Source organism: Hyperolius riggenbachi, chromosome 6, assembly GCF_040937935.1.
Source record: "Hyperolius riggenbachi isolate aHypRig1 chromosome 6, aHypRig1.pri, whole genome shotgun sequence".
NCBI lineage: Eukaryota > Metazoa > Chordata > Amphibia > Anura > Hyperoliidae > Hyperolius > Hyperolius riggenbachi.
In genome coordinates this window covers 119,501,942-119,523,404 of record NC_090651.1, presented here as the reverse complement: position 1 = coordinate 119,523,404, position 21,463 = coordinate 119,501,942, and the positions used below count along the sequence as shown (strand labels likewise).

At 41.7% G+C, this 21,463-nt stretch overlaps 1 protein-coding gene across 3 annotated transcripts in view; it reads left to right on the top strand.

The window, feature by feature from the left end:
• The window catches only part of PKN2 (protein kinase N2), a 242,299-nt gene that overhangs the window by 119,296 nt on the left and 101,540 nt on the right, over window positions 1-21,463 (top strand). For all 3 annotated transcript variants that reach the window (XM_068239844.1, XM_068239843.1, XM_068239845.1), the window contains one exon: window positions 15,978-16,275. In XM_068239844.1, the coding sequence (XP_068095945.1) occupies window positions 15,978-16,275 (298 nt within the window). The remainder of the gene's footprint in view (window positions 1-15,977; window positions 16,276-21,463) is intronic.

Genomic DNA, 21,463 nt, shown 5'->3' with positions numbered 1-21,463 from the left:
GGACTGATTAGCCTGAAGAGGGCTGGAGGAAGCCCCAGGTATGTATAAAACTTTACTTTTTATGCGTCTCAGTTACCCTTTAATTTGTAGTCACCAAACCAAATTTTAACAACATATCAAATTATTTGATTTCATCAGCAAAAGGAGTGCATACATTTGCATAAATCAGCATCAGTGCAGAATTATTTCCATCTCATTGACCATCTCTATTAGTGACACGGCTACACATCAGGCTTTATTCTTACAGCATAGATGTTATTTAGTAAATATAAGAGATTCCTGTGTACACATCATATATACAGTCACAATCAGATATGTATATCTGACCTTAAAAATACGGGGACTGCTTTATTGAAGCAGCACAAGTAACTAAGCTAAGCACAGCTATTACTGTATATATGCTGTATATATACATTATTTTTAATGACTATTATCTGAGAAATAGAACATTTTATCATATTTTCTATTTTAATTACAGTTACAAATTCATTAGGAGTCGGAGTCGGTGCATTTTTCCCCGACTCCGACTCCAGGCACCCAAAATTGCCCGACTCCACGACTCCGACTCCACGACTCCGACTCCGCAGCCCTGTTTACTTTGGGGGCATGCATTGTTGCTGTGCTTGTTATTGTTGGTCTCAGCACAGCCTGCCTGCTAGTGATTGGCTCATGGGTTTTTAAGAGCAGTCAGGACAGATTTCCTCCGCTTCTCAGTTTCAGTGCATTAGCCTTCCTGCTGCAGCGTGGCCATATACAGCAAGGAAATATATACATAGTATTACATACATATTTCCGTATGACTTGCTTAGCTTCTGTAGGGTTTTCATTTTTTTCTTTTTTTAGATGAAAGATGATTACATTACATCTGTAGCTGTCTAGTTTTTGACATTTTCTTGTGCTTTTGTATTAGGTCTAGTTGAAATTAACAGGAGGAAAGAGTAGAGTAGTTAAGACCTGTTGCAGCTTCCCATGAAGACAGATCTTCCTTGTTGGGTTTCCTTTAATTTAAAAGAAATTGCCCAGGAACTGCTGAGGAGATGATGTAGTCTAATGGAGACACCTTGTAATTAGTCTCACATTCTTTACCCTTTACTTACCCGTATCCAGGAGCACTAAATAAAAACCTGCTGGTCTAAAGGGGTACTGCTCTGGCTCAGGTGCCAGCTACATTGAATTTATGAAACTTTATTTCCTTTGAACTATAGCAAATGGACAAGCTTAGATAGCACCTGGATGCCAGAGGCCATTTTAAAGGTCCCAGAAAACCTATTTTCCTTCACGGTAGTAAAGAGCCTGAAGAGTAAAGAGCTTCGGGATGGGTTCATAAAATTAAAACCGCAAATGTATTTTCTTCAAAATGCAAATTTAAAGTGGACCTGAACTCTTGCACAGGAAAGAAGGAAACATAGAGAAATGCACCCTGTATGTATTTAGAGATTTTAGCCTGTGTAATTCCCCCTCATTTGTGTCTAATCACAAGTTGTAATTTGATCTCTCCCCTGTGTCACCTCACTGCCACGGCAGAGATGGCAGGTAGGCTAATTTGAAAGCACAGTATGTTAACATTGTCTGCTTCCATGAAAGCAGGAAGTACACTGCAGATTTATTGCAGGATTTGTATCAGCTGTAACAAATGTTTTTCTTTACAGTTTACTATGCTGTTGCATATCTTTTAGAGCAGAGAGGAAATTCTGAGTTCAGGTCCGCTTTAAAGTGGGGACATAAAACTACTTTTTATAGGATGGCTAACAATATGCTTTTGACAGTAGTTTTAGAGGCACATATGAGCATTACTACCTTCCATAAGTTGTTGTCCTCATTCTTGACAGCTTTTTTTTTAGGGCTGGAGCACCCCAGAGCGGTTCTGAAGCGTTTTTTAAAAGTGGTTCGTTTTTTTCCAAAAACGCAAACTCTGGGGCTGCAGCATTTGTTAGATTTCTGAGGCGTTTCTACCTCAATGTTAAAGTAAAGGAAAGTGGAAAACCGCTCTGAAAAACGCTAGATCAGAGCGGTTTTCCAGGCGTTTTTGTTACAGAAGTTGTTCAGTAACAGCTTTACTGTAACAATATTTGTTAGAAAACCTCTCTAAACATGCCTAGAATCGCTCTGAAATCTACTTCAAAAACCTCTAGCATTTTGAGGATCTGCTAGAGGTGTTTGTTGTGCACTGAGCCAAATACTGTATGTGCAAGAGCTTTAAAGAGAACCCGCGGTGTGTTTAAAGAATGTTATCTGCATACAGAGGCTGGATCTGCCTATACAGCCCAGCCTCTGTTTCTATCCCAAACTAAGGTCCTCCTGCACTCTGCAATCCCTCATAAATCACAGCCGTGCTGTGAGACTGTGTTTACATCTGTAGTGTCAGTCTCAGCTGCTCCCCCACCTCCTGCATAGCTCCGGTCCCTGCCCCCGTCCCTTCCCTCCAATCAGCAGGGAGGGAAGGGATGCAGGCGGGGACTGGAGTTCTGCAGGAGGCGGGGAGAGCAGCAGACTGACACTATAGAGATAAACACAGCCAGCTCTGACAAGCTGTGTGTCAGCAGCATGGCTGTGATGTATGAGGGTTTGCAGAGTGCAGGGGGACCTTAGGGGGGTTTGGGATAGCTACAGAGGCTGGGCTGTATAGGCAGATCCAGCCTCTGTATGCAGATAAAATTCTTCAAACCCACCTTGGGTTCTCTTTAAGCTTTATCTATCCATCCATCCATCCATCCATTAAGGCCTTTTTTTTTTTTTTTTTTTTTTTTACATTATTTTTGCGCATGCAATTTTTTTCTTAAATAATATTTGTTTATTTGGTTTGACCATTGAAAACCCTGTTAGCTTTCCGACTGTTTGTGTTTTTGTTTGCATTGCATTTGTAAAGATCCTTTCACATTACGAACAACATATTCTGATCGTGATGCACTTGCATTGCGGTGCAAAGATTTTCGGCGAAGCAACGCCCAGCATGCTGTTACTGGCTGACACACACAAAGTATTTTCGTCGATGGACTGTATGCTGCACTGTATGGGTTGCAGTGGCAGTGTGCAATGCGACTCTACATGTCCACTGCAATCCAATTTTCAAGGATGCAGTGGAACGTATATTATGTGAACGTTCCCTAAAATCGCAGAAGACATTGTAATGGGAAAAAAAACCTAAGGGCTCATTAACCTGGATGGCACTACGAATGTTTGCTTTGACATTCCCCTATCTACTACTAACCGCTAGTGACTGCTACTCACATCTGGTCCTGGTATTTGCAGTGTAGCTGTTAAAGTGAAGATTCATGCAAACTTCTAAAAGAAATAACAAATGCAGCAACAAAAAAGGGCAAGTTTAGGCGAAATGCACTGCCTCTAAGATGTTGCCATCAATAGTTTCTGATCCATAACTGTGGTGCTGCTAATGACCACCCGTGTGTACTCAGCCCAGTCATTCACAGCCCAGCCATTCAGTAGATTTCTATGTGGCATGTTCCTAATGTCATCTGTCAGGAAAATGAGCACCCAGCTGTTTGTGTGACAAGGCTTAAGAAGCTGTAAGTGACATTACCAGACAAAAGGATCTGATACTTTTTTCAGAGTTAGATTGCCCAGCAAGGTGGTGAACCAGAACTTCCAGGAGTGGCGATGTTATGCCACTTTGTCAGTGACTGAACCATGATGCAAGATAAAGGAGGTGCAGAAAATGAACTAAAAGTCTGCTGCAGTTCTTGTTTGCTGAAGAAGGTAAATCCTGATGTTTGCTCCCCATTACTCTCCTAAAATAAAAGGTCCAATATTGAAGGCATGCCGCTACAGCAAGATTGCTAGGGTACTGTATACACACATTGCTGTACACATTTGTCACATTTATTTTGTGGATCTTTAAACCGTGCTGTTAATAATCATTTATAGGATAGTGCTGCACTTAATTATAGTCACCACTCCTCCCTATACCTACAATGGCTGTATAAATAACACAAGCCTTCATCTCCAGTCTTCCCAGCAAGTCTCCTTCAGCAGGCTGCCATGTTCAGATATGTTTAAGCAATACCAACTCCCTGGCTATCCTATAGATCCTCTGCCTGTAATACTTTAGCAATAGATCGGGTGTTTCTGACATTGTCAGATCTGACAAGATTAGCTGCATGCTTGTTTCTGGTGTTAATTCAGACACTACTACAGCTAAATAGATCAGCAGGGCTGCCAGGCAATTGGTATTGTTTAAAAGGAAATAAATATGGCAGCCTCTACATACCTCTCACTACAGTTGTCTTTTAAGTCCCATCACAATGGCATCGTTATAACGATATCAGGCTGGGACTCTGTGGACACGACAGGAGCAGGCTAGTAAATGACAGCCATTAACAATATTTGGTGAGCACTGCAATCTCTGCAAGCACTGGTGAATTGAACACTAGGGATGACCAGAGATGCAAATTCTTCTGAGTTTATGCAAATTTTTATGCAAATATATACAGCTTGAGTCAGGACTAATCAATTTAAACCTGGGTCTAAATTGATGGGTCCATTTTCAAACTGCATACGTTTGCATAAAAATTTGCATAAACTCAGTTGTTGCATCTCATTGATCAACCCTATTGGACACCAGGGAGAGCTTCCCTGATTGGTCATTTACAGTTTCCTAGGGGCACTGAGCACACCCCTGTATTCAACTGCAGTGCTCCTTATGTGCGTCCAGTCTACCATCCATAATAACAAAAGAACCATTTGATGACAGTGGTACAGAGCATTTATGTTCACACAACCTGGGGTTCTCTTTTTGTTTTGGTTTTTTTTTTTGGTCAGGATTTCTGCAGATTCCAGGCTTTTAGTTTTGTATTTCTGCAGCTTCTACTGTAACAGCCTGTCCTGCTTTGAAACAGGAAAAACCTTACACATAGCTGCCATTAAAATTCTGGAAGAAAAAATTAGATCACGGTTAATGTTTTGTTCTTGGCCAATACATCTAATATATTCACACAATGTAATCTGTGACTTACTGTCATAGGTATAGAGCTTGCTGAACGAGATGATCCAGTGTCCCAAGCTGGTACAAATGCTTCCGGGCCTTTGGGCTTGTTTTCCTACTCCCCATCCCTCGTTTCACTACGCCTGCTCTGACTAATTCTGTGATGTGATGCAGAGAGCATGCGAGACAAAGGGCTGCAGCCTCTGGAGAGGAAGGAATTTTGTTTTGGTTCTGTTGATGGCATTTACTAAAGATCAGAGGATTTTCTTAATGCACTCACGTCTAGCCTCCCTTTCTATTTGAAGTGCTAAAAAATTAATTGTCACAACAGACCTTAAAATCAACAGACCTGTCAAAATAAGTGCATGTGTACATATATTAGACTGCTATCAGGCTGCAATATAGCATTTTCCTGCTATTTGTGTTTTCTTACTGGGGTCTGGTTATGCCAGTGCTGTAAGTGATGCCATTAAAAGCTGCAGAGAGCTTTGTTCATTGGAGGTCCTACATACTGATCAAATGTTGTAAGTATGTACAGACCGTGGGGTGGTGGCTTAGTGTGACGGTTATGGATGCACTTAAGTATACACGGACCTATCTGTGGATGGCGGTGGCTTAGTGTGGTCTGTGGCTTAATGCTGTGATTGTGGTGTGCATATGATTGTTTTGAGAGTCTGGGTTTCCTGGTGGTCAATAAGATACTAATCACAGTTAAATAGTTTGGTTGAAAAAAGACATCCATCCATCAAGTCCAACCAGAAAAAAAACAACCTGAACCTGCACATATTCCAATTGATTCAGGGGAAGGCGAAAAACCTTTCAAGGCCTGGGCCAATTAGAGGATAAAAATCCTTACCAACTCCAGATGGCAGGAGAAATCCCTGGATCAACTCTACCGGGAATTACCTAATAATTATAGCAGTTGATGCCCTTCAATGCAAGGAAAGCATCTAAGCCCTCTTTAAATGCAGATATAGAGTTTTTTTCCCCCTCCATGCGCAAATCTTGTCCCCTTGTCTGTCGTACAACCCTAGGGACAAAAAGCTCATCTGCCAAGCTTTTGTATTGCCCTCTGATGTATTTATACATGTTAATCAGGTCACCTCTCAGTCGCTTTTTTTCCCAAGCTAAATAAGCCCAGTTTGTCCAACCTATCTTGGTAAGTGAGATCTTCCATCCATTTGATTAATTTAGTTGCCCTTCTTTGTACCCGTTTCAGAAGGTCAATGTCCTTTCTATAGTGTGGTCCCCAAAACTGTATTCCATACTCCAGATGTGGCCTCACACATGATTTATACTTGGGGAGTAGTATACTAGCATCTCAAGATATTATTTTCCTGTTTATGCAATATTTTTTGGCTTGCATACAAATTGCATGCAGTTTTGATTTGCTGTAATGCTATGGTGCGTTGGTTTATTTGTACAGAGCCACACTAATCCAACATGCGTACAGAGCCACACTAATCCAACATGCATACAGACCGTTTCAGGCTGTTTGGTCATCATTGCAACCAGCCCGAAACAGTCCATATGCATGTTGGATTAGTGTGGCTCTATCAAATTAACAAGCTGATACATCTTTCCTTTACAGCAGTTCTGGAGGTGTGTTTACTTTACTCATATGCTCACTCCACTCCAACCTGTGAATTCTGTTATAAAAAGGCAAATTTCTGGTTTACACACTTGATTGATGCAGAGGCGTATGTAGATGGGTGTAGGCATGCCTGCCGCCTATGTTTGGCCACTGAAGTTACCTGGTGTATGTCCTGATAGCGGATACACACAGGCAAAGCTGCCCATTCTGTCCAGGGGAGAACAGAGAGAAGGCGCTACTAGGGGGAGCTCCAGGGGAGAGAGAATGCACTGAGCTATAGGCTCGTACAGAGACAGGGAACAGAATGGAGTAGTATGGTGGGGCTCCCTCCTTGAGCTGGAGACTTGGGCAGCAGATGACTGGACTGGGGAGGATCATCTCTCCCTCTTCCACAGGTGGTTGAGCAGTGGCTCGTTCCATGCCTGCACTGCGTTGTTGATCTCTCGATGTAGCACTGACTCTGCAGACAGCGTCTGTTCAGCTGCATTCTGAGGCATGTGGAGCACTGACAGGTTGCCCTGCAATGTGGTACTCCCTGTAATTGCTGTGTGCTAGTTACTCTGATTCTCACCGGGGACAAGATGTTTGATGACAGGGATGATCAATGAGATGCACATTTTTCTGAAATTCTGCAAATTTTTATGCTAATGTATGCAGTTTGAAAACGGACAAATCAATTTAAACCCAAGTTTAAATTGATTGGTCCATTTTCAAGCTTCATACATTTGCATAAAAATTTGCATCATTTTGAAAAAATTTGCATCTGCTTGACCATCCCTATTTGATGAGCAGTCGCTGTGGGTGAGCAGGCTTTGCTTCACTGTAGAGTGTGTGGTGTTGGAGGGGAGAGGGGGGCTGTAAAGGCAGCTCTATTGTACTCTGAAAATGGGCATTTTAAGATGAAATATACTTGAAGAACTATAGCTGACATACAATTTGCACTTATAAAGCGATGCAATACAGTACTATCTCTTGCTTTCCCTCTCCGCTTACCTCTCTCTCACTTTCTCTACTCCTTTTCTTGCTGTCTCTCCCATAATCTCTTTGCCCACCTGTTCTGTCTTGCTTTTTTGCCAACAATCTGTTTACATTCACGATCTTTCACCCTCTGCCAATGTATTCAAATAGCACTAATGTCTTCTGCAGCACTTTACAAAGTACATAGTCATGTTGCTGACTAAGGAGCTCACAATCTAATCCTGTCATAGTCTTAACATATTACTATGTATTTGTATAGCACGGACATCTTCTGCAGCACTTTACAGAATACATAGTCATGTCACTGACTGTCCTCAGAGGATTTCACAATCTAATCCCTACCATAGTAATAGTATATTGTCCTACCATATTATTATTATGTATTTATATAGCACTGACACCTTCTGCTGCACTTTACAGAGTACATACTCATGTCGCATATTAGTGTTAGGTGTGTAAAGGGGGAAGGTTAAGGTTAGAATAGAATACAGGGTGGGAATAAGAAAAGATATTTCAGAAAAAGTAACTTTGGCATTATCAAGCGCCAAAAAACAGATGTACACGAGAAAGGATGCCGTTTTATAAGGGGAGACTCTGACCTGGGGAGGGGGGGGGGGGGGCAATTTCAGTGTTTGCCATAGATGCTATACTACCCAGCAGATATGCCACTGAATTGAAGTGAATCCTTCACGATAGCAATTTTAGTTCATCAATAATTGTTAGCCCGATTGTAATTTGAGAAAACCTTTTCATGCAAATACCATAAAGAGGTACTGCCAAAGCACCTACGTAGGTGGGAAATTAGTGCATCATATAAGTTTACTATAAAAATTTCTCATATATATAACGATCTTTTACATAATGGCCGCAAAAGCCGGAAGGTTCCTCTGCGATTTAATACAGCATGGTGGTTGTTTAAAAACCTTCAATCGCAACGGGTGGCGTGCATCATGCAACATTTTGCGCTATATCGTGGAAAATCGTTCATTGCGAAAAATCACTTAGTATGGGCCTGAAGTGCAATTTATTGTGCTCACATATTTTTAAAAATCGTCGGAACCTTTTAAAGTGATTTTAACATGGATGAAATGTTTTGCGATTACTTGGATAACATTGTATATGTGTTCTTATGGGAAACTTGTAAGGTTCTTGATTTGAAACATCAGATTTATCAGTTTATGAATGTATCAGGGACGAGCTGAAGCTGAGCACTTGGCTGAGTATTCCCAGGCACAGGTATTTTAGTTTGCTCAGTGCATAAGCCATTGAAAGGAATTTAAACAAAACCTAAATGTCTGGTCTCTATAAATACAAGTCATCAGTTTCAGCCTGTGGTGGAAAGGTGGCACTTTGTGTCTTCAAGACGTCATAGACCTGCTATTAAAGCAATAATTGGCACTTGATCTTTTCAATGTGTAGCTTGTGTCTGTGTTGTGACGCAACAACGTAGTCTTTGTTTAATACCAAGATGGCATCAATGCCTGCTGCACAGCTCCACGGAAATGTGTTGCTTAAAGGGATATGAAACTCAAAATTGGATTTCTGGCCTAAAACATTAGAGACTCTGTAATAAAAAAAATGTACCCCGGGGGGTACCTTCCTCGGGAGGGGGTATCCCCAGGCTTCCAATGAGGCTTCCCCCATCCCTGTAGCTGCAGGCAATCCAGCGCTGGCTCCCCCAAAGTGTCCCGCAATCCGGGCTGGAGAAGCCTGAGGCTTGATATATTTACCTTCCCTGGCTCCAGCGGGGGCGCTGTTGTGGCTCTCAGCACAGAGATAGGCGGAAATAGCCGATCTCTGTTGGGTCAGTTCTACTACGCAGGCGACTTGTGCCTGCACAGAAGGCGGACCGACGGCGATCGGCTATTTCTGCCTATCGTTGAGTGGAGAGCCGATACTGCGCCTGCGCTGGAGCCGAGAAGATAAATATTTACATCCTCGCTGTTCAGAGGGGCACAGCGACACCACCGTGGGACACAGGACGACGGGAAAAGCCTCAATAGGATTCGGAGGCTTCCCCCACCTGCAGTGAGTACCTCCAAGGGGAACTTTTTTTAGTTACAGGTTTTATTTAAAGAGAACCCGAGGGGAGTAAAATAAAAAAATAATTGCTTACTTACATTAGCGGTGAGCGGAACGGGGTAGGAACGTATACTGTACAAACGGACCGGTATGTGAAGGGATCCAATGTTAAACCAATGGTTCCGTTCACATCCATCCGCTTGTACGGTAAAGTGTAGAGAAACCGAGAGCCCAATATAGTGTAGTATGTTAAGCATAAATGAAGTAAAGGTTATCGTGAGAAAATTATACTCACAAACATGGGTTACCACACAGGCAACCACTGTATAGGCAGGTGAGGAGATTAGACCTGTCCTCACTCAGGGATAAGAAGTCGCTCTCTGTAGATGCGAAAGGGGGTAGATCACCCCTCCACCAGGGGTGGACACAGTATAGCAGTAGGAGAACAGAGGCGCCAGCAGGATAAAAGTGGATAAAAACTTTAAAATTTGCTGGGAGGAAGTGGTGGACTTACCTCCATAAAGCAGACACGAAAGACTGTCTGAATAGTAGTCACATTTATTACTTAGTACCCCAAAACAGTGCAACGCGCTACACCTGCTATTGCTGAAATTCTGTCTTGTCCCCATTTTTATTGCCTGATGAAGCGGGCTGGGCCTGCGAAACGCGTTGCACTGTTTTGGGGTACTAAGTAATAAATGTGACTACTATTCAGACAGTCTTTCGTGTCTGCTTTATGGAGGTAAGTCCACCACTTCCTCCCAGCAAATTTTAAAGTTTTTATCCTGCTGGCGCCTCTGTTCTCCTACTGCTAATCCGCTTGTACGGATCCACTGTACGATCCGCACAACGGACAAAAAAATGCAGCAGGACCTGTTTTCCTAGACCGTTGTGCCCAACGAACCAAAAAAGGAAAGTTTTGCAGCTACATAGGAACAAATAGAAAACTGACATTTACAGCACACTTGCTGTAAAAACTGACAGTTTTTACCTGATCCTGATGGCCGGATCCATATGGCCGGTTCCGTGAAAAAATGCAAATGTGAACTGGGCCTTAAAGGGAATCTGAAGTGTGAGGTATGTGGAGGCTGTCAGATTTTATTTCCTTTTCAACAGTACCAGTTGCCTGGCTGCTCTGCTGATCTATTTGTCTTTAGTAGTGTCTGAATCACACCATAAACAAGCATGCAGCTAATCTTGTCAAATTTGACAAAAAAAAAAGTCAAACACATGATCTGCATATGCTTGTTTAGGGTCAATGGGTAAAGTATTAGAGGCATAGGATCAGTGAGATAAACAGGCAACTGGTATTGCTTAAAGGAAATACATTTGGCAGCCTCCATATTCCTCTCACTTTAAGTGTCCTATAAGAAGAGGAAAGCCCCTGGATCCTCTAGAGGCTTCCAACATCCTTACCTCCATGAGTAAGGCTGCGCCTGCACAGTAAGCCGGAGCTGCTCATGGACAAAGCGTCTCTGGGTTACTGTGCAGGTGCGGCCTTAGAGTATGGCCGTGTTCACGCATGAAGAGGAGTGCGGCCACAACAAGCTATGTTCTGGGGGTCTGCACGTGGCAACGGATGGGAACTTCTGGAGGATCCAGAGGCTTCCCTCTACTCAGGTAAATGGAATTTTTTTTATTTTACTCTGCCTCCGGTACCCTTTAAACACAGCAAAAAAACACAGAAAAAGACATACATTTCCTGATTGCCAACCAATGTGGCAAATGACTACTTTTTGATTGGCATCTATTCAGAGAAGAATCAATTCCTATTGCACACAACACATCGATTTTCAATAGATTCCAGCAGTGAATCTATTCAAAATGAATTCAACCGCAGAATGGCCTATCAATTGATTACCGCTCTTGATCTACTCTTGACCCTGTCCGATCAATGCTTTTGATGTTTTTTTTTGGCTGAAAACAAACAGAATTCGGGCAAAGGTTGCCTTTTCTATTAAGGTGACTTGAGAAAGGGCCGGGATTGCCGAAACTGTCGCCTTCATATCCTGTGCTCTAGGGAAAAAAAATCTGGTGTGCTGCATTCTTTGGTTTGTTTATTCTAATTGCATTGTGGAGGTGGGGACCTCCAGTGATTGCTTGCACCCTTACTTAAATTAAACCTTTTGTGATTTACCCATTTGGTTTTAGTGAGCGTCTTACTCTGTGGAAATGAATAACGGTTTGTGAGCACAAGCTTAGACATCTTTTTTTTTTTTTTTTTTTTTTGGGAGGTAAGCCACCTTTTGATTTATACCATAGTACCTACTTAAGTACTCCATTGGGGGCCTCTTAACCTCTTTCCACTAGGAGCAGAATGCAGCATGGTTTGCTCAGTCTGTGATGGTGGGGTAGCCATGGAGTAGGAACAGAATGTGATTGACATGGTAGTTCTTTGCTCATCTGTGATGGCCATGGGTAGGAGCAGAATACGATGGATGTGGTAACACTTTTCTTGGTCTGTAATGGTGGGGTGGCCATGGGTAAGAGCAGAATGCAACATACTGTTATGGTAGCACTTTGCACAGTCTGTGATGGCGGGGTGGCCGTGGGTAGGAGCAGAATGCAAAGTCGATGGTATGGTATCACTTTGCTTGATCTGTGATGGCGGCGTGGCCATGTGTAAGAACAAAATGTGATGTACATGATAGTCCTTTGTTCGGTCTGTGATGGCAGGGTGGCCATGGGTAAGAGCGAAATAGGACTGTCATGGTATGGTAGCACTTAGCTTGATCTGTGATGTCGGGGTGGCCATGGGTAAGAGCAGAAGGCGACCTACATGGTATGGAAGCACTTAGTTCAGTATGTGATGGCGAGGTGGCCATGGGTAAGAGCAGAATGCGACTGACATGGGAGCATTTTTCTCAGTCTGTGATGTTAAGGTGGCCATGGGTAAAAGTAGAATGTGACGGACATGGTATCACGAGTAAGAGCAGAATGCAACAGACATGATAGCACTTTGCTCGGGTCTGATGGCGGGGTGGCCATGGGTAGGAGCAGAATACGATGGCTATGGTAGCTGTTTTCTTCATCTGTGATGGCGGAGTGGCCACTGGTTGGAGCAGAATGTGACAGGTATTTGCCTGACTTTGAACTGAATCAGGCAGTATAGAGCTAGCAGCTGCAGTGGTTCAACTAAAACCTAATATCCATAAATACAAAGTGATAGACCACGTAAAAACCTCTGCTATAACTGTTCTTAGATCTGAACTGGAAAAGTAAAGATTAAAGGGGTTTTCTGCTTGCATGTCATAACATCCGTGTTTTAAATTGCCAACTGTAAGCAGGTCTATGTGCATTCTGTGCATCAGACTGAAGTGTTTCTTTTTGCTTCCCAGCCGGACCTGTTTGTTTTTGGGCTCTGGAGGTGTAATTTCCAGTCTTTGAAAACACTGTACTGTAATGTTGTCTGCTTTATTTGGTTCATCACAGCGATTTGATTAATAGAATTCTAAAGGTGGGGTGTGAACTGGGAAGCATCTCTGCACAGCCATTTTAAGATCTTTGTAGAGTTGTTCAATCTCGGATTCAAGTCTGGGCTCTGACTGGGCCACTCGATGGCATTAACAGAGTTTTCCTTTGGTATCTTGGTAAGTATCCATGGCCAGATGGATCAGGGATCTACACCGATAAACGATCGTCTGACAAAATCTGAAAGCATCGTTTGCGTCGTCATAGACAAACGATTGCGTAAACGTTCATTCACGCAATCATGGCAAAACCTGTGAAATTCGATGCGGATCAGTTATCCTCAACGATTTAATTAACATGGCGGTCATTCAAAAACAAACAATTGCTGAGGGTTGTGTGTGTCGTGAAACATAATTTAATGAGTCGCCATTAAACAGTGTTGCATGATATTGCAGAAAAAAATAGTTTTTTTTTTTTAATGTTTTACGACGAACACCATCCATCCATCTGGCTGCATCTGGCGGTGGGTACTTAGCTTTATGCCCAATCTACACGATACGATTCTTTGTACGATTTGTTTACGATTCTATTTACGATCCGATTAAATCCGACCTGTCCAATCGGGATTCGATTCAATTCGATTTGCCATTGCAAAACCATATCGAATCGAATCCCGATCGGGCATGTTGGATTTAATCAGATTGTAAATAGAATCTTAATTGAATCGTATCGTCTAGATTGAGCTTTACATTAGTCCGTGGCAGCTAGGACTGGCCAGATGTAGGCAGGAGCAACGTGGTCCTTCTGGCAGAATGACAAGTGGAATACATCAGAAGGTTTGCTCTAGATGTGTTCTAGGCTGCAGCATGCTCTCTGTAGTAGTCAGTGTGTGCTTTCTTTTATTATTTAGGTGAGCATTTAACTGGAATCCAACAGAAAATACACCTCATGATATGACATGTATTTCAGTAAGGGAAGGAAACTGACAGACCTTCCGTGTGATCCTTGTTGCATCCTTTTCCCTTAAGCAATATGCTAAAGTACACCTTGGTTTACACCTTACAAGTCCCTCTAGTATTGTGTAATTTATGATTGTATTGAGTTACACTTCAGAGAGACTAGAAGGACCATCATATATCAATAGTGCTTGATCCCAAGTTGGACTCGACACACTAGTTTTTTTTGATGAGCATTATGTGCAGTGTCAGAGCTGAGAATAGAAAGCAGAAGGCATTGTGTATTGTGCAGAATTCAGAATGAAAAAACTTGGACAATGCAGTGCAGTGCATGCTTCTCAGCAGAGAGCTGACCAAGCACATCTGCACACTGATAATTTACAAACTGACCCCAAACCGCTTAGAAACATTCAACTCTAAACTAAACTTTCAATGTTTACACAGCTCAAGACTAGCGGTTATACCAATGACTACCTATTTGTCAATACAATTTTACTATGAGTTGTTAAAAATTGTGTGTCCTAGATTTCACATTTACCAAACCCCACAGCCGCAAGTGTGATTTGTGTCCTATCTTGTCCGTTTCTTGCACTTTAGTTTAAATGAAGTGTAAGCAGGTTTATGGTGAAATGTGAAGCTATGGATACAAGATCCTTGACTATCAATTATTCATTTACGTCTTTCTTCAGGTTTTCAGAGTACAAAGTACTGTGATATTAATGTTGTGTGTATATAAGCAGCAATTCCAATGCAATGGTAATAATGTTGGATGGTTCTTCTCTTTGTAAAATGGTTATAGGATAAATGTGTGTATGCTAATGGTCTTTAGAAGGTACTTTTACTGATAATGCTTCATTTGAAGCACTATAGGCACCTACTTCCGCTAGTCTGAGTTCTGCTGAGGCGGCCATCTTCGCCAAGAAACTTGCATGTGTAAAGTGTCCCATGAGGATTGGTAAATATCCATCACACCAGATCTTTTACGTGTCCAACATCCAGCTCATTGCTCCTCCTCTTACCCCACCCCATAACAAGCTCCTCCATTGTTTGCCACGTTGTCATTTCTCCTCCACTCCTCATAGCAACTGTACGCATAGCTGGCTGTTGCTGTAAGGGTGTCTGTATGAGGCCATGGCCAGAACAGTCGCCAATGGGTTTGAGTCCCTATGGGGGTCAGTTGCAGTGTGTGTGTATGTATGTATGTATGTATGTATGTATGTATGTATGTATGTATGTATACACGCATTTAAAAGGCGTTGTCAGCCAAAAAATCAAATTCCATTTATCCACTGCTTTGTGTTTATTATGCAGCCTGCAACCTTACACAGCATTATCTCAGTCAGCCTGGCTCTATTTGGTACATTTCCGACCAGATGGAAGCTTGGCATCACCCCTCCCACATTCCTGTCCCTCACTGATTGGCCGAGGGCAGTTCAGTGAGCTGCTGAAATACGATCTATGCTGTGCTCACGTGTTTACAAAGCAAGTTAGCTATGACAGTGCAGTTTCTAGGGTAAAAAAAAAAGGGAGGAAATGACATCAGTATTGGCTTCAGTCAGAGGGAGTTAAAATGGAAAATGGCAGGAACAGGTTTTTTTTTTGGTTTTTTTTTTATTTACTGTTTAACATTATTATTTCAAAAATTGCAAACTGAAGCCTGCTTGCTCATATTCATTGCAGTAATGCTTGAATTAATTGCAGCTCATAAGTGTGTATGTTGCAGGTTCTGCTCTGTGACCTGCATAGGTTCGTATAGAAAATGATTTGTGAGGGATGGTGTTTGCGCTCATTGTGCTTTGCTGTGTAATAACACTAGTATATTTAAAACTGACCTGGACCAGGTAACGTGAAGAATAGAGGAGAACTTTGACTAATTTATAAACGGACTTTGTAAAATATAAGCAAATTTGACCATTGATACATTCAATGAAGTTCCTCTGTAAATGCTTTTTTTAATTTATAAGGTTTACCATTGTAACTGAGCAGTTTGTGTGAAATGGATAACATTTTACTGTGTAACAGCTTGAGTGTCTAGTCTGGCTGTTGACGCTTTTTTCTCCCTTGTCTTTTTGCTCAGGACACCAGAAGCCACATACCTCCTGAACCAATGGGTATTAATCAGAAAATAGACTTTTCGGACCCTCTGTCACAGCCAAAATTGGATGAAATAAAAGATCAGATCAAGCGTGAAATCAGAAAAGAACTTAAAATCAAAGAAGGTGCAGAAAACCTCCGGAAAGTTACTACAGATAAAAAGAACTTGGCTTATGTGGACAATATTTTGAAAAAGTCAAATAAAAAATTAGAGGAATTACACAACAGCCTTCAGGAACTAAATGCACACATTGTAGTGCGAGAAGCAGAGGACCTCCCAGGTACCCACAAAACTACTGCATGTAGTACGCATACAGATAGAACTGCTGATCATTATGACATGTCTACTAATACCTTACTTTTGTAACCATTTCAACTTGCATTACACTTCTTGTTGGAGAATGGTGGAGGATACCGTCTTGACCACCTTTTTAAAAAGGCTACATTTTTGGCAGTACTTTTGAGAACTTTGTCAATAATACCTTCTAACTCACTTTGAGCAAGATTGCAAATCACTTAACTCTGATTTTTCTGATATGCATACTTGTTTTGAGAAGGATAACAAAAGTTTGCTGTCTTAAAACAGAAAGAATTTGCGATAATTCAGGTTGGAGTGAGGTTGAGATGTCTCCCAGTGCATCACCTCTGAATATATGCAAATTAACCATTGTTGCCCTTAGAAGCTAAACAAATGTCCAGAACCGCTGGAATGCAATGATGTGTCAGCTTGTTAATTTGTACAGAGCCATAATAATCCAACATGCATACAGACTGTTTCGGATTGTTTGATCCTCATCAGTGCATGGCATGGATTAATTTAGCTCTATGGAGTAGGGTTTGTAACACCGAGAGGTACAGAGAAGAGAAGAGATTCAGAAATAGTCTCTATCAATCATCATGGATGGCTCCATGGCCTGTACAGTATTTCTTAGGATACAGAGCTGGTGTTTAATGCCAGTAAAGTAGTCCACATGGATTAAAGTGATTATGTATTGCTAAGTAGTATAAAATTGGGTTTTGTTTTCTAGCTGAGTATTGATGAATTGCTACATTTTATTTTTTGAGCATGAGACGTCCATGACTTATATTTGGTTTCACTGGAACTAGTTGTCGCCACAGAATCTGGACTGGTGACTTGGTTTTCCTGTTGTATTGGTAATTCTAATTATGTGCTATGTAAATTCTCATAGGACCTTGACTTTTAGTTGGAAGGCTGGTATATGTACTAGTTGAGCAGTCAGTTAAGTTTGTAACGAGTAACCACCAACCAATTTGTGCAGATTCCGGCTATTCGTGTCTCAATGCGATGTGGTTGATACTTTTTGGGAAATCATTTAGGCTTCTGAGATTAATGCCTGAATTATTCTGCAGTATTGGGACATATTGAAATATACTGTTGTTGCGGGATTAAACTGAAATTGTTACTACTTTGAGTTGAAAGTTTGTATTACAAACAGTCGTAACTGGAGGGGAGCTGTCCTTGCGACTGTAGGGGGACCCATAGCTGGTTCCCTTCCTCCGATACAGAGGAATAGGGATGGTCAATGAGATTTTGAGTTAATGTGGCCTTATGCAAATGTATGTAGCTTGATCATGAACCATTCAAATTCTGCTGAGTTAAAATTAGAATGGTTCAATTTTCAAGGTGCATACATTTACATACAAAATTTGCATAATCCTGCATCAACTCAAAATTATTTTCATCTCATTTAACATACCTACAGAGGACTAAACTTCTCAGGTGTTATTGTAGTTACGCTTGTGTGTGTTTGGATCATGATGGCCACACTTGTTTTATGACCATTGTGAGATGGGCCCTAAGGCTGTGAAGGGGAGGCAAGAAAAGGGGGGCGAACAATGGGGGAGGGGGGCATGACTTGTAGTTAAGCCACTGCTTACAGAACATAATTTCATCTCAGGTTTATCAGTATTGTGAGTGGGTTTTAATATAATTTCAATCTTTCAGAAGCTTCAAAAAGCTAGAAATTGAAATAAAAGAAATAGTGTTAAATACAAAAAAAAGTCATCAAAAGAGCTAGGCATATTCTCAAAACTGTGGCCACTCTGATCACAAGTGAAGAAGGGGTAAAGGTGCAACATTGTTCTGCTGTGGGTCAAAGCATTGAGGCTTCCATGAACAAGAACCATACAAAAAATAAGAGGATTGGCTCTTGGTTATACACCAAAACGATAAAGAACATGTCTATTTATTCTAATTCTCTAATCTTTATTTTCTCCCCAGAGATAGTCTCTGGCTGGCACGCTGATATTTGTGCACATACTATGTGCAAATATTAATGTGCAAAATAATAAAAGAAACAGCTGCTGGAACATCTAAAACGAGTAGTATGTATACAAACAAAAAACAAAAACTGCTGATTATACAAGCTGATCTATAAGGATGTTTATAATAATCCACTATAATACCCTTGTTAAACTGCACATGTATTTTCAATCTAATTTGTAGCTCTGGAATAAATGACACATGATCCAGTTGTCAAAAATAGTTTGCAGTTTTATAAACAGCTTAAGTGTACACTATAAAAGCACCTCAAAATATCCCATTGATACCACAGCTTCAGAGTATAGTTGCACTCCTGAGTTGCCCTCCCCTGGTGCCTAAAGTGGTCTGTTTGGCCTCATCTCTGTTTTATGCTGGGAATACACGGCTCGATTCTGAGCCATTTAGATGACTCGATAGATAATTTCCGACATGTCTGATCTCCCACTCCGATCGTTTCTGCGCTCGATTCCGCATTGAGGACAATGGAAAAATATAAGAAAAACGAGCGGAAGATAAGCGAATCGCCTGCGGAATCGAGCAGGGAATCGATCAGCAAAATCGAGCCGTGTATGCCCAGCATTAGAGCTTGTAAGGCAGGTTGATCTTTGCTGTACAATGCTCTCCATCAGAATCCCATTGATCTCTAGCATCCTTCTGCTGTGCTCTAGATTTTTGTTCATGTTGAGGTTGTCTTGCAGAAAGGATGGAGTTGTATTTAATTTGGCTTTTTACAAAGAATTTGTCAGTGGGCTCATGGCTCTTCTGCTGAAGGCCTCTTGCTGCACTCAGTACAGGTTCTCTCAACTCTTTACATTGCAACTTGGTAATTATGGTATGAACACACTTTATATTGATAAAATATATATCAGGCCAGATATTCTATCCTGTGCTGTTCCCCCACACCTGTTGCAGAATACTGTCACTATATATTGAAGCTCACAAACTGGTTTGGACGATGATTGGGCCCCATTTTCTGGCACCACCTTAAAGTGGCCTAAACTAAAAATACAATATTTCAGAAATAAAATCTATTTTCTAACTATTTAATAATAAATAGCAGCCTTTTTTTCAGCTGCATGATGACAAATATAAAATATTTTACATTTATTGGAGGAACCCCTCCCTTCCTTTCATATTGCCGGGACAGAATCCAGCAGACCAGTGAAGAAGAGAAAAATAACAAAAACACAGGCTGCTACTGATGATGTCACAGGGGAGGTGATCTCAGCTTTTGTGAGATTTCACATAGATGACGCACCTGTGAGGGAGGGTAGCTGATGACAAAAACACCCATGATCTAAAACCTTCTATTGAGCTCAGAAATAATGGCTGCCACCTGTGTAACCCTAGTTATGAGAAGAAAAGAGTGAAAAGCATGCACTGAAATGCTCATAGGCTTGAAGGAGTGTTTATTTATCTTTGTATGTGTCAGTGGTGCAACTAAATATTTTAAATTAAAAAAATGTATGGTTTGGGTCCACTTTAAGCCTTGTATACACTCTAACTGATTCTTAGCCAAAGAAGCTGGTCAGGGCTGCCGCCACTGAGACTGTAGAGTGTGTATGGCAGCCCCTGGTTGTATGGCAGCCCCCTCCTTCAAGCCTTCTGGCTTGAAAGCGGAAGTGCGCAGTGAGTCTTGTAACGCGTCCAATTGGACGCGTGCAAGATGTTTGGAACGCAGGATGTCCGACGGACTTATAAGTAACTAACCCCCTCTCTCCCAGCCACACAGCTGAGGCAATTGAGCCTCATTTAAATCACGAATTTGAGTCCTTAGGGAGTCGTGAGCCCACCACTGCTGGGAACTTTAGAAAGGAGGAAGGAGGCCAGTACACATAGAAGTTGGCCCGCGATGAGGTCCCAGTGTACAGTTTCGGCCCACTTTGTATTTGAATTCGACACCCCTGATCTAGAGCTTCTCTCTACTGAAGTAAATATCGGTTTCTCTCTTTCTTTCTTTCTTTTTTTTTTTCTTAACTAACAGGTGTTCTTTAGGCAAATTTGTATTCTTGAATTTGCCAGGAAAGGGAAAAATTAGTGGTCAGGATGTTTGAGTGGAGGCTGGTGCTCGTGGCATTGTTGTAAAATCCGTGGTTTGGGGTTTTATACTTAATGTACTTTGTCATTTGTGCGTTTTAATGCTTTTAAAGTGTACCTAAACCTTTGTACAGGACAGAATGAAAACAGAGAAATGTACCCTGTTTGTATTTAGAGAGTTAAGCCTGTTTAATTCCCCCTCATTTGTGTCTAATTACAAGTTGTATTTTGATCCTCCCCTTTGTCACGACTGCCTATGGCAGATAAGCAGATACGCCCATTTGAAAGCACAGGCTGTAAACCATATGTCTCCTTCCATGAATCAGGAAGAGCTTTTAGAGGTTCCAAAACCTCTTCCCAATGTAATGCTATGGATTTTTTTTTTACAAAACCTCATCGCTCCAGTGTGCATAGACACATAGGATAACCTTAGCAGCAGATTTAAAAACTCAAAACGCTCAGAAAAACTCCTCTGGTGTGTTTCAGGCCGTAGAAACTGTGCAGATTTATTTTAGGATTTGTATCCGCTGTAACAAAGAACTTTTTTGTTTAAGGCCTCGTTCAGACTATACGCGCTGCCGTGCGCATTTTGGCAGCGCGTATAGTGTGCGCATAGACAGCCCTTCTACCGTTCCCATCATATGCGCTGCGTGGCAGCGCGATTGCGCTATCGCGTACTGCACGCATTTTTGAGAATCGCAGCGCAGATCCCATTCATTGTAATGAATGGGATCTGCAGCGCAGCGCATAGGAGCGCAGATGGCGTGCGATTGGACGCGTTGCGTTCCGATCGCACAGCCATCTGTGCTAATGATGTGAACGAGGCCTAGGTTGTTATGTTGTTGTGTATCTTTTAGAGCAAAGAGGAGTTCTGAGTTCAGGTCCACTTTAACATCCCTTACGTTTTTCTTGTGGTCAGTGAGGTGCAAATAATTGATGCAAAATGTATGCAGCCTGGTAACTGACAAATCATGTGCTGCTGCAAAGCCCGTTTTGATGCTGCATAAAATTAGCACAAAAAAAGACTGAATTATTTGCACCTCATTGGACCACCTTAGTGGTCAGCCGTCTAACTTACCGTATATACTCGCATACAAGCCGAATTTTTGACCCCCAAAAAGGGGGCCAAAAGTTGGGGGGTCGGCTTG